This window comes from Lynx canadensis, chromosome C2 (genome assembly GCF_007474595.2).
Source record: "Lynx canadensis isolate LIC74 chromosome C2, mLynCan4.pri.v2, whole genome shotgun sequence".
Classification (NCBI taxonomy): domain Eukaryota; kingdom Metazoa; phylum Chordata; class Mammalia; order Carnivora; family Felidae; genus Lynx; species Lynx canadensis.
In genome coordinates, this window is record NC_044311.2 from 145,431,109 (window position 1) to 145,444,188 (window position 13,080).

The following is a 13,080-nucleotide window of genomic DNA, read 5'->3' on the forward strand; positions in this document are numbered from 1 at the left end:
AAAAATGACAAAGAGTCTGATTAGGATTGCATTACAAATATCTTATTAGGAATAGACATCATTTTGTAAGTCTATTTTTTCACAATTGATACTTGGAAGTAAATTCTCATCACATCACAGCCTTTTTACTGAACCGAACCCAGTAAAAGTCAAAAGAGAAATTTAAAATGCACGCTCCCAAACTTGGCTACCGTTCCAGTTTCTAAATAATGTATGTCTCTTCCCCTTCTAGATCTCTCACAGACCTGAAAACTATTGCTAAAGTAACAAAAATCTCCAGTACTGGGGAAAGAAATCATTAAAATCAGAAAGAGGCTATAAAAATCTTGACAAGGGGGCGCCTGGTTGGAACCTGGGTGGTTCAGGCAGTTGAGTGTCTGACCTCGGCTCAGGTCATGATCTCACGGCTTGTGAGTTCGAGCCCTGCGTCAGGCTCTCTGCTGTCAGTGCAAAGCCTGCTTTGGATCTTCTGTCTACCACCCCCTCTCTCTTCCCCTCCCCTACTCACTCTCTCTCTCTCTCTCTCAAAAATAATAAGTAAACATTTTAAAAAAAAAAAGATCTTGACAAGGGATTCCTAGAAATAGGATAAGTTTCTGTTCACATGCCATTTTGCCCTAAAGATTCATAGTAGCACAAATAGGTGCCGACAAAGAATAGCATTGAAACAGACAATAATTTATATAAATGGGGGAGATTCTCTTTTAGCCACTGGATCATACCAAGTTAGCTAGAAAACTAAGGCACATAAATTAATTCTCTAGAAACCCAAGAAAGCCGGGGGGGGGGGTACGGTGAGGGGCGGGAAAGATAACAGAAAGCTGTAGTTCACATATCAGAAACTTTACTTCGATTTAATTTAATTCACTTTCATATGTCTACAACAATCAGTATCATGGACAATAACTTATGAAGGTTTTCTCAGGTGTCCATGTGCCACACAAGTGTCATTCCATTGAACAAGCAAGGGAATATGGCTGGAGAGGAAGCACTTTGCTAAAGGTTTTAAAGCCAGAATGGGCAGAACAGGGATTTGAACCCAGGTCTCGCTGGCTCCAGAGGTCAAGTTCTCTCCACTATACCGCAATGCCTGGTAGACCACCTCCAGGTGGCGCTGAGAGGTACCACAACTTCTTAGGTAAGCAAGACAAAGGCCATTTCCAAAGATTATGATAAAAATTCCAAAACAAATAAATGTGTCAACGCTCATATGGAACTGGAAAACTGTCATTCAATTTTGAAATGAAAAACTCTGGTGCCAAGGTCAATAACAGAAGGCTGTGCTTTAGTACGAAAGAGAAGTCTTGGTGGTTATTGAAACTTGCTCGCGTCTCTGACCCCACAGTCATTCACCCAGAAATAACGTAATTCAGGCAAGTAGAAAAGAATGGTAGTTTCTTTCTCTTCACTTTCTTAGGGAGGCTGACAGGTGGAAGAAGGAGCCTTGGAAAGAGGCTGCTAGAATAGAAAGGGGAGCAGAGTCCTGAGAACAACGACCACACAGCCCAGATCCTCTAGAACATCCTAATTTAATGCAACTTCCGCCAAATGCAATGTGTTAGGGGTGTCATTTCATGTGGGGTTTTTTTTCCTTTTATACTTCAGAAAAATGTTCATACGAATAAATTCTGCAATCAGAAGAAATCAGTTGTGAAACTGATCTTTAGTTCAGAAAATGCAGTTACCAAAGTTATAAATACCAAATATAATAAAGTTTTATGCAATATTTTAGGACGCCACGGAATGTGTAATAAATGCTATGCACTGTGTTTCCTTCAAATTACTTTGAGCCTCAGTTTTACTTTTTACAAATTTCCTCGAGAGTCAAACTCTTACCCTAGGTGGCAGTATATCACTGTTGCAATCATCTCCAGAAAGTTCCTAATGGTTGCCACAGATCCAGGGGGAATACAGCTTTGTGAATAATCTTTCCCATTCTCTCATAATATTGCCTCTTACTTTTCTTTGGAACGGTGTGAAAGCTGTTGTGTCTTTTACCAGCCCCAGACAATACCTAAGTGTGATCTAGATATAAGCCCCCTTGGCCACAGTATGTTCTCAGAGTGGTTAGACTAAAATTGTGTTTAGTAAAAAACACTAATAAAAACATAAAATCTCAAGAAGGATATGCACTTTAAAATATATTTTTTCAATGCAACTACAATCCCTATCTGAAACTAGAAATGCTGAAATTTCATAGGTGTTATACAAACATCTTTAACAGCAAAACGTCACACGCGTTCCCTTTATTTTATTAAGTCAATGATGTGTCACATTTTCCTTCCCTTTTTTTTTTAATGTTTATTTATTTTGAGAGAGAGAGAGAGAGAGAGAGAGAGCACGCAGAGGAGGAACAGAGAGAGAAGGAGAGAGAATCCCAAGCAGGCTCCGCACTGTCAGCACAGAGCCCGATGTGGGGCTCAAACCACGAACCCTGAGATCACGACCTGAACTGAAATCAAGTCTGATGCTTACCCAACTGCGCCACCCAGGTGTCCATTTCCCTCTTCTCAAAGAGCAGATTAAAAGATCATCAGATTTAAGAACAAACTTGATTGCCAGGCATTCGAGTTATCATGAAGTCAGGATCACGTCTCACACATCTCCGCTGGGTGCCCTGGTCCAAGCCAGCGTCACCCGCTGCCCCAATTACAACGCACTAGCCCCCTGCTTGTTCTCAGCAACTTCTCTTGTGCCCTGTGGTCCATTGGCCATGTGGCACATGTCCCACGGACACAGAGCCACAGTGAGCCTACTAAAATAAAAGTCAACCAGTGTCCTTCTTCCTCCGGGGTTTCCCCTCTCATGTAGGCCCTACATGGCCCATCCTGCTCCCCTCCTCCCCTCCTCTCTTGCAGCCTCACCCCCTCTCCAGCCACTGACCCTCCTCACACACAAGAAAACAACCTCCACCCTCGCCATCCGCCCCCTGCCAAGGCCTCACCCAGCTTTGTTCCCTTAGCCTAGAACACTTTCCTCCAAAATACCTCTACGACTCACTCTCTCACCTCGCTCTGTTCACACATCAACCCAAACACAGCTAAAGGGGCAGAACACTCTGTTTTTGGATGCCCCATCTCTCTTTCCACTTGACCTAACCTTTTCTTTTCAAGCTCTTCACATCCTCTGAAATACTGCACAGTTACATGTCGTTATGCAAAAAATCTACATATTTTTGTATGTCTCCACAAACTTGAGTGTGGGTTCCACAAGGAGTAGAGATTTTTTTCATTTTCATTCCTTTTAAGTAGGCATATGCCCAATGTGGGGCTTGAACTCATGACCCTGCGATGACGAATCACAAGCCCTGTGGGCTGAGGCCGGCCAGGTGCCCCGAGGAGTAGGGATTTTTGATTGTGTATCCCAGTGCCCAGAACAGGCACAGTGGTGCCAGGCACACATAAATGCTAAATAAATATTTACTGGATGAGTAAATAAATCAATTGACCAGTGTTTCTGCAAACTCTTTATTCCCACCTATCACTTTAAGAAAAACACATTGAATAAAGGTCTTGAAAAGCTAGTGCCTCCCTATTCATTATCAATCCATCGATGGGGCCTAACAATTAACCAAATACAAAAAAAAAGTGGCCAAACAGGTACCACTTCTATTAAAACATAACCAGCGAGCAGATAAGTAGACGACTGACTAGTCATGGTCATTCACAAGCAAGAGGATCCCCTAACCCACCAAAGATACATCCTAGACCCCTCAAAGCTTTCAAATCTAATACACACTTTTCCTAATAACTACAGACTTTACTATTAAAGAATGTCTGGTAAAACAGTGTCAGAGAATAAAACATATCAGGACAGCCATCTATGAATGAGTTACTTACAAGGAAACAGCTTCATACGTGTGCGAGTTTCGCTAGTCTGTCAAAAATAAAATGGAGGTGGGCTACAGAAACTAATCGACCGTGTATGGTCTGATGCTTATTCAGTAAGGGTCAATAACCTGAAATGTGCAAACTCTCAAAAAGCCTCCAGGAGCGCTGTGTGTTCAGACACCCCCTGCCTTGGAATGACATTAGAACAAGTTTAATGGCCTATATGGGGGATGGGAAGCCAGGGACCCCTGGGTAGAATCCAAGGGGTCTGTGAACTTCAATGGTGAGGAAAAAAATGCCATCTTTATATCCACTAACCTGTAACTGAAACCTAGCATTTCCTTCAATCATAAATAAATGTAGGCAACGAATACAACAGTACTGGCAGTGACTATGACCTTGTCACCAGTAAAAATCATGGTTGTTTCCCAATCACATTCAGGCTGCTGTCAGTACTTCAAAACAGTAGTAGCTATCGGATCTCCCGCTAGGTCTTATTATTTAAGGAGCCAATAAATAAGCACACGTATTATCTATAATTTTAAAAATATCTTGGATAACTATTGCAACATAATTATGCCATAGGTGATCCTATGTGTTTTATTTCGCGCAACTGAAAACAGTAATCTGAGAAGGGAGCGTGAAGCTTTGCCAAGTTGCCCAAGGTAGTCTTAAGAACAAAAAAGTGAAGAAACTTGGTAAAAGCAGAGATGTGAGTAAGCAATACTCACTTACAATCTGAACGATAAAATGAACGAGCCTATGGCATTTGCTTCCTCAGGGACCTCTGAGCTGGAGACCTTTTGCAAAGAGCAGGAAAGATGCCATGCTCTCTCTGCATTTTAGACTCTTTAAAAAAAATTGTGATGAGAACATCTGCAATTGCAGATACAAACAGACCAAGCTTGGTGCGCCTCAGTCTCCTACACCAGATGAGCCACCCAATGGCCAAGACTCAAAAATAATAAGCGCATCAATATAATTTCAAAAGACATGTCTTAAGTCCCTACTATGTGTGAAATAGGAGGGCCATGGAAGTCGGTTAGAGGCAACATATGAAAGTCTTAACCATCAAGATGCAAACATACTGGTGGTCAAAGAGCTATCCCAGTCTAATCAGCCCCGCACTTTCCTTTTTTAAGTAAGGAAAAGGGTTTTCTTTCCTCTGCTCAGAGAGAACAAAGTCAGGACTCTGTCCCATGCCAGCCAGAGGAAAAAAAATAAATCAGCTACTCTCTCTGTTAAAAGCTCCCTCTCCTGTTAACGCTTAATTGTTCAGGCGATGGTTGAAAATAGACTTATCATTTTGATCTTCTTTCATGGATTGCATCACATGGAAAAGTGCGACAAACACCCTCCCCCTCCTATTTATTAGAAACACTTAACGGGGCACGAGGGAACATTTTAGGATGATAGAAACGTTCTAAAGTAGGACTGCAGTGGTGGAAACATGATGGTATGGTGAAACCTCACTGAATTGTGTGCTTAAAAACTGGTGAGCTTTAGGGGCACCTGGGTGGCTCCGTCAGTTAAGTGGCCAACTTCAGCTCAGGTCATGATCTCGTGGTCTGTGAGTTCGAGCCCTGCATTGGGCTCTGTGCTGACAGCTCGGAGCCAGGAGCCTGCTTTGGATTCTGTGTCTCCCTCTCTCTCTGACCCTCCCCTGCTTGCTCTCTGCCTCTCTCTCAAAAATAATAAACATTAAAAAGATATTGGTGAGCTTTGTTGCATATAAAGTAAACGTCAAAAAGTTGAATGAAAACAAAATTCCCTATTAAATTTTAAATCACGTTTCTCCTTTTCAGAAAGAGACTATGCGGGTTCAAGTTTTCAATTCTGCTTTCTGTGGTGCAACCATGTCTGAAGTCATCCTGTTATCATTCACATATCCACGGCCAGCAGCTCGGTGGCCCCCAGAGGAATGACTAAGTGCAGAGAGAGAAGAACAAATTCTAAGATAGAGGCGCCTTGCTCCCAAATTGTCTCTTTCCTGGAACTGAAAACTATACCACTCGGCTAACAAAGAAGAGCTTGTTACTGTGTTATTTCCATGACAACCATTTACTGAGCATCTATTATGTGCACTAGTATCTCTCATCTTTGCAAAATCCTAGAAATTAAGCCCAGTTGACCCTTGAGCAACGTGGGTTTGAGTTGCATGGGTCCACTTTTCCAGAGTTTTGTTTTGTTTTTTTTTACAGTTACTGCAAATGTATTTTCTCTTCCTTAGGACTTTCTTAATAACATTTTCTTCTCTCTAGTTTACCTGATTGTAAGAGTACAGTACCTAATGCATGGAACATGCCAACTGTGTGTTCACTGACTGTTATTGTTATCAGTGAACTTCCAGTCAATGGTAGGCTATTAGTAGTTAAGTGTCGGGGGAGTCAAAAGCTATACTTGGATTTCTGACTGCAGGCGGTTAACACCCCCAAGCCCCGCACTGTTCAAAGGTCAACTGTATTAGCACATCTTTTGCCAATATCACAAAATTCGTAAGCAACGGGGCCGATATAAAACCCATCTCTAGTTTAGAACCCAAGTCTCATAATGAAACCCAAACATACCTAAATATCCCCAGGCACCTATATAAATACAATTACAAAAGACTGGGGCATAGACTCACATGGCAGCATTTTCACCCAGAAGGATTCGACCCATCGGTTTCAATACCCAGGTAGAAGTCATTCAAAACCAGAGTTAGTGCTTTTGTTCCTGACAACAGCCAGCTGATCTTTGAGTCACCACGCTGCCAGGAAAGCTAGGAATAATAACTAAAATTCTACCTGAGGGTCAGCTCTGGATTTCAATTTCTCACGATCGCACAGCCTCGCTCCTTGCAGACACAAAGGTGGCATTTCTACTCTACAGACACATTGTGATAAGTAAGGCCATCTTCGCAAACTTCCGAGCTCTGAATGAGGTTCATTTATTTTAGAATTCGTTCTACTTCACCAACCACAATTAGTACAAGCACACATATAATTTAAAAATAATCTCCTACAGAATGTAGTTGGACAACCGTCATAAACATTACCAGCTCATAAATGTCCTCCTCGGGCTTTGGAATGTAGTGTTGCATTTTGTTTTCTATTAGAAATTTCAGACGCAGGTAATGAGCAGAGTGATCCAGTTGATGTGTCTGGGACAAAAGAAAGGAAAAAGAAAACGTTCAATAGTAAACAGGAGCATTTAGTGCACCACTGACATATTATCACTATCCCCCGAGAATCATAGAGATTTGTTACTGGGGAGGGCGTATGGTTTCTACACCTCCTAGGAGGTTTACCTCTAAAACTCAAACTTGAAACGAATTTTCATTGAACAGATGAGTAATATTCCACGGACAGCTTATGATTCAATGGAAATAACTGAGTCACATCTTCACTTCTGCTTATCTGAGTCATTACCCTCTTTAACACTGGTTTTGCAACAGAACCCCATCAGATCAGGGAGGCCCTTCAACATAATTCCAAACATACAGAGGTGATTAAAGAAAAAGTCACAGAAACAGTAAGGAAAGATTCACAGTGACAGGGAAAAGCTGTGCCCTGGCAACGTTGTTTTTCTAGCCACATGGGGACACTGGGACAGTTGCTAATAGTTCATTTGCAGGCGAGTCAGCGTGAAGACAAGGCATTTGGATTTCAGTCTTATTTATATACACCCCAAGTGAGACTCCCTTCGGGGGCAGTGCAGACGGGCATGTGTCCAGCACTGGCAACACATTGAATGACTTACCCAAAGAAAACAATTCTAAAATAGTTAAGGGTTGAAATTTCCAGGCCTACTCCTTTGGTTCAGAATGGGTCGACGGATTTTTCTCCTCTAGAGAGTCACCCTCGATTTAACGTTGCGGTAAAAGCAATAGTCGCAACGTGGCTTTATAAATAATCCTCCACGTGCATTCGTGAAGATGCAGAGAAAAATGTAAGAAAATGCTCTTTGAAAGTTACATGGCAGCTTGAAAATGTATTGTTAGAAAACGCTTAAGTGAAGCCACTTTTTAAAGCATTCTTATCCCTCAGAGATGCATCCCAAAGCACTAGTAGATAAAAGATATGATGTCTAAAACTTGCTTCCAAAAGAATCCAGAGCAGGGGGTGGGAGGGGATGAGTAAACAGATGAAGCATAATTTGGCAATTTTGGTTAATTATAGAACCTTGGTGACAGATACGCAGGAGTTTATTACACTATTCTCTGCTCTTACATGAGTTTGAAATTTTTCATAAATATTAGATCTCTTCACAACAAAGCTCTACTGGTGAGAATTATTGCAATATAAGTGAAAATTAATCTTTTGCTGGCTTAATCCTCTTTCTACCTACCCTAATCCCCCCCCCCCAATTTTAAAGGCTAAACTAAGAAAATTCCGATAATTATTCCAATAGTAGTCATTCAGTCCCATCTAACAAAATCTTAAGTGTGCCAGATGCTGTGTGAAACACTGCAGATATAAAAATTAATAAAACATAAATGCAGCCTTCAACCGTGTGTGTGGCTGTGGGGAAGAGGGGGGCAGAAAACAGAAGATGGGGCGGTGGTGGCTTTGCTTTTTAAATAAATATATATGCAACAGGGGTGCCTGGGTGGCTCAGTCGGTTGGGCGTCTGACTTCGGCTCAGGTCATGATCTCACGGTATGTGGGTTTGAGCCCCGCGTCGGGCTCTGTGCTGACAGCTGGGAGCCTGTAGCCTGCTTCGGATTCTGAGTCTCCCTCTCTCTCTGCCCCTCCCCTGCTCATGCTCTGTCTCCCTCCCCAAAATAAATAAACATTAAATTTTTTTTTTTTTTTTAAATACATGCAACATAGGCATCCTGCATTATTACAAAAGCACATTTCCAGAAAGTGGAAATGAGTTCGTTCTGAGCACCTAGGAGAATGATAAAGAAGTTTTCTACCCTGCATCCTCTCCTGAGTAAAGTGATAGTTTGAAACCCGCTGTGTGACCACAGATACCGCTGAGCCAACACATTCCCACGTACCTGACTTTCAGGCTTTCACTGTCTGTATTACGGAGGTCAAATGCTCAGGGTCTGACAGACCCAGATGGATGGTGTATAAGGTAATAGGAATGATTATGGGTAATCCCAAGAAGCGTATAACAGGGAAGCTTTTGTTGGTTTTTTTGTCTGTTTTTGTTTTGAGAAAGAGAGAGAGAGAGAGAGAGAGAGCATGCATGCATGGGGAGGGGCGGGGGGGGGGACAGAGAGAGAGAGAGACAGACAGACAGACAGACAGAGGGAAAGAAAATCTTAAGCGGGCTCCAAGCTGAGCATAGAGACCACCACAGGGCCCAATCTCACGACCCTGAGATTATGACCTGAGCTGAAATCAAGAGTCGGATGCTTAACTGACTGAGCCACCCAGGTGCCCCAGAACAGTGAAGTTTTACAGTGGGCTACCTATTACTTACAGGAGGGCTGCTGAGACAAACAAATGAAATAATAATATTTAGGGTAAGATGATAGGAAAAGTTTCCCTCCAGAGACAGAAGCTGCAAATGCTTCCCACCTACCTAGGTCCTCACCGAAATCTTTCAACAGAAGAAAAAAATTGTGTTTGCCATCTGTTTCTGACTGAGGTGGGAGGAAAAGAGCAATGAAACTTCATGGGGTCTTGGTTAACAGGAACAAATTCACTTGGCAACCTTACTGTCATCATTAATAAACACTTTGTGGACACTCTCAATAAGGCTGACACTTAAACCGTTTTCTGGAAGTCGGACCCAAGGAGCAACCTCACCTAAGAAGCTTGTGGTTCCTGAACCCTCAGTGGGAGAGACAGACAGCCCCCTGTCAGGCACCAAAGATCTTAAGATGGTCCTGATGAAGAGTAGAGAGGTTCTCATCACGCCTTAAATGCTGCTGTACTGAAACATTTATACAGATGTACAGAGAGCAAAAAATAACAGCTGTCTAGGTACCTCACTTAGAGTGACACAGCAAGGACAACAAAAGAATGGTAAATACAGCAATGGTAATGAGGCCGATTCTTGGCACCTTCCCCTCCATCATCATCTTTGTCAAACTTCTTTAAGTTACAATAATGTCTTGATAATTTTAAAAAATGAAAATGGCACGTGCAACAGATAAAACTTTTAATGGTCTTACTTACTCCCAAGGAGCCCTTAGATTGGTCAATAAACAGTTACCCTAAAATGGTAGACCTGAGGGTCTACCATTTTGTTAAAGATTTCTCAATTACAAGCCCTCACTAGTCATGGCTGCTCTAACGTAAAGGCAAAATCCTAATGAATTAATTGATCCTGATGAATTAAATCTGATCATTCGAACTCTCAAGAAGAATTTCCTGCTCCCCAAATATCTGCAGGTTGAGCAAATTTACCATGTTCACAATACATCTTTGTGCAAAAAGAATTCCAAGTATCAATGAATATGTTAACACAGCAAGTCCAAATATTTGTCCTGCTACAGACTTGTAAAACATTCAAGAGAAAACTTCCTAATTCAAGAGAAACTCAGTTAGGGAAAAATTTAAGTGGTACCAATTTGTGTTCCAATGTGCATTTGCTTAAGTTACTCAGAGAGCATTTGATTCATTTTGAGGCAATGTAGCCACAAGTTATACCAGAAGATAAAAATACCATAGAACAAGTATTAGTTTAGTTGGCATATATTTTCTTTTAATTTGCATCCACTTCAAAGGATGAAATAGCAAACACAATGTACCTTTTTTTTCCAATAAATAGTTTGAGCCAATTACAAGAGATAATAACATGATCTTTTAATCCATCAGGGTTTTCTCTTCCAATTCAGTCAAACTTCTTGGGGAAACATAAAAGTTACCACATATAGAAATCCATGCAAACACACACACACACACACACACACACACACACACACACAAGTGCTATTGCAGAATTTCCAAAGATTGATCTTCCTCTTCAAGGTGACCTTTCTTTTTTTTAATGCCAATGGTTTTTAGAATAATCAAAAAGTCATAGGCCAATACAGTGATGGCATGAAATAAAACTCATCCCATGGTCACACATCAATTGTATCAGTGAGTATGAATGAATGAATTTTTTGCAATTATTTTGGTAATTGCAATGATCAGAATATATCGAAAACCCACAGGCCAACGTGGTTACCTGCTATAGTTAGCAACAATCATTTTCGTAACATCTATAACATGAACTGGACATGAAATGTAGATCTTGAAACATTTACTGTACCAGAACTTGACTGGTGCTCGGATGGCAGATGACAAACTGATGTGAAAGGATGTGGATCAGATAGAATAGGAAAAAGAATGAGCTGAATGCAAGAGACAGAAGAAAGAGATTGATTATTAAATATTAGAAAAAGCATCCATCACCGACGTTGAGAATGACAATAAAGAAATAAAAGACAGACATTCTGACAATCACCTTTTTTTTCAGTCCCTCCTCCTCCAAAGAGAAAAACACTCACCACTAATTAGATCATTAATAACATGTGGCACTGTTACCCCATTATCTCTTTCCCTCTTAAGAATAAAATTGGCTCCACTAATTACAATAAAGTGTTTTCCAAAGAAGGAGCCAGCTTTAGAAGGCACCTGGTTCTCAGCACACTATATAATTTATCCTACATGGGTGCTTTTCCAGAGACCATCAATTTCTTCAAGTGCATACAAAAGTTTTCCATTTTTAAACTCACGACACTTAGCTTGTTCCATACCACATTGTTTTTGTCTTTATTTCCATGTTTGGGGGAAAAGAGTTGAGGACCCAAGGGAAAATTGGGCGGGATGACCTTCTGTTGTTAGAGAGAGGGATTTGTGCCCTCACGATGCCATCAAAAACCTTTCCAGCGATAGATATAAACACTTTATGCAGGGACAGGTCCCACTTGCTGTCCAAAGATGGTCTCTAATTGTCGTGACAATACCATTCATCATTCTCTTAGTTTCTATCAAAACAAGCTTGAAAAGTACCTAAAATTGGGCCCATCACTATTTTCCCCACTCATTGTTCAAGTTTCCACCAATCAATGGTCACTGGAAAACTATGACCTACCCTCTGATCCCTAATTGCATCCAAGGCCAATGTACACAGGAGGCGCTTAAGCAATGCTATCCCCTTGGAAAGACCTCCAGGGTTTGGCTTTATTAAAAAACAAAAAACAAAACAAAAAAAAAACACCAGAGTCCTACTTTTGACACCTTCAGCTGCAGTTCTGAGAACGACTTCCACAGCTCTGCGGAATATTAATGGGTCTCTAAAGAATCGTGCTAATCTATAAATAAAAGAATGCAGAAATCCTCAATAGACTAATTTTGTTAAGTAATTAAAATGAAAAATGTGAACAGAAATACCATTATCTTCAAAAAGCTGGAATTCACGTACGTGAAGGATTCGAAGCATGTAACAGAGTATCATTTATTTTTAACACCTATGTGGGGGCTGAGTTTAGCTTTGTCCTAAAACAAATGGCCCTTCTACATTTCTTCCACATAAGGCTTATTTGAGCCAGACTGTTTCATTTCTCCCACTCATATAAAGAGCCATATTTTTTCTTTACAAAGGCCCTAGTGATTTGTTTTCTTTAAAAAATTCCGAAATTGCTGATTGCGGAATTACAGCATTGAGGTACTTGTTCTGGTAGTGAAATAGATTCAGTCTTTATAAACCATTGTGTTGAGTGAGGAGGTCCTAAAAATGTCACTGTATCCATCCAACTTCTTCTAGGACAAAATTATGATGGGAAGGTTTCTGCTTGCCCTTTAGTGGTCCTGGGGAAAGCCATCACGCTCTCTAAAAAATATATTCTGGATGCTTCTGACCCTAATGGACCATCCTTCCTGATGACCACCCTGGCGCAGGAGAGGATACAGGCTCAGAGCAACCAGGTAGATGTGGGTTCAGTCTCTCCTTTGCAACTGACTGCGTGCAACGTGAGTGCTGGGCCTGGAGCTAAGGCTCTCTGAGCCTCACTTTCTCCATCTGTACAATGGGCAAACATCATTTCCTCCTCAGACTTGACAGAACTCCTAAATAAAACTATTAGTGATGATACTTTTGGACAAGTAAAAACAAGCACACGAAAAAGGCTCGTTTCTTTCTCTTTTCCTTCCCTCACTCCAGGCAATTCATCTGGTGCCCTTCAGGGGGGTGAAAAATAAAACCACGTTGACTTTGGAAAAGAATCGGAAGTTTCTGCAGCTTAGAAGTGACAACAGAGAAAGTGAACTCAGGCATTTGTCACATACACACGCATAGTAAGAGGCTAATTATGTGTTTA

The 13,080-nt window shown here is 41.2% G+C and overlaps 1 protein-coding gene across 1 annotated transcript in view; it reads right to left on the reverse strand.

Moving 5' to 3' along the window:
- The window catches only part of TIAM1 (TIAM Rac1 associated GEF 1), a 189,302-nt gene that overhangs the window by 53,804 nt on the left and 122,418 nt on the right, over window positions 1-13,080 (reverse strand). Inside the window, exon 11 of the mRNA XM_032594597.1 lies at window positions 6,868-6,972. Coding sequence (XP_032450488.1) covers window positions 6,868-6,972 — 105 coding nt within the window. The remainder of the gene's footprint in view (window positions 1-6,867; window positions 6,973-13,080) is intronic.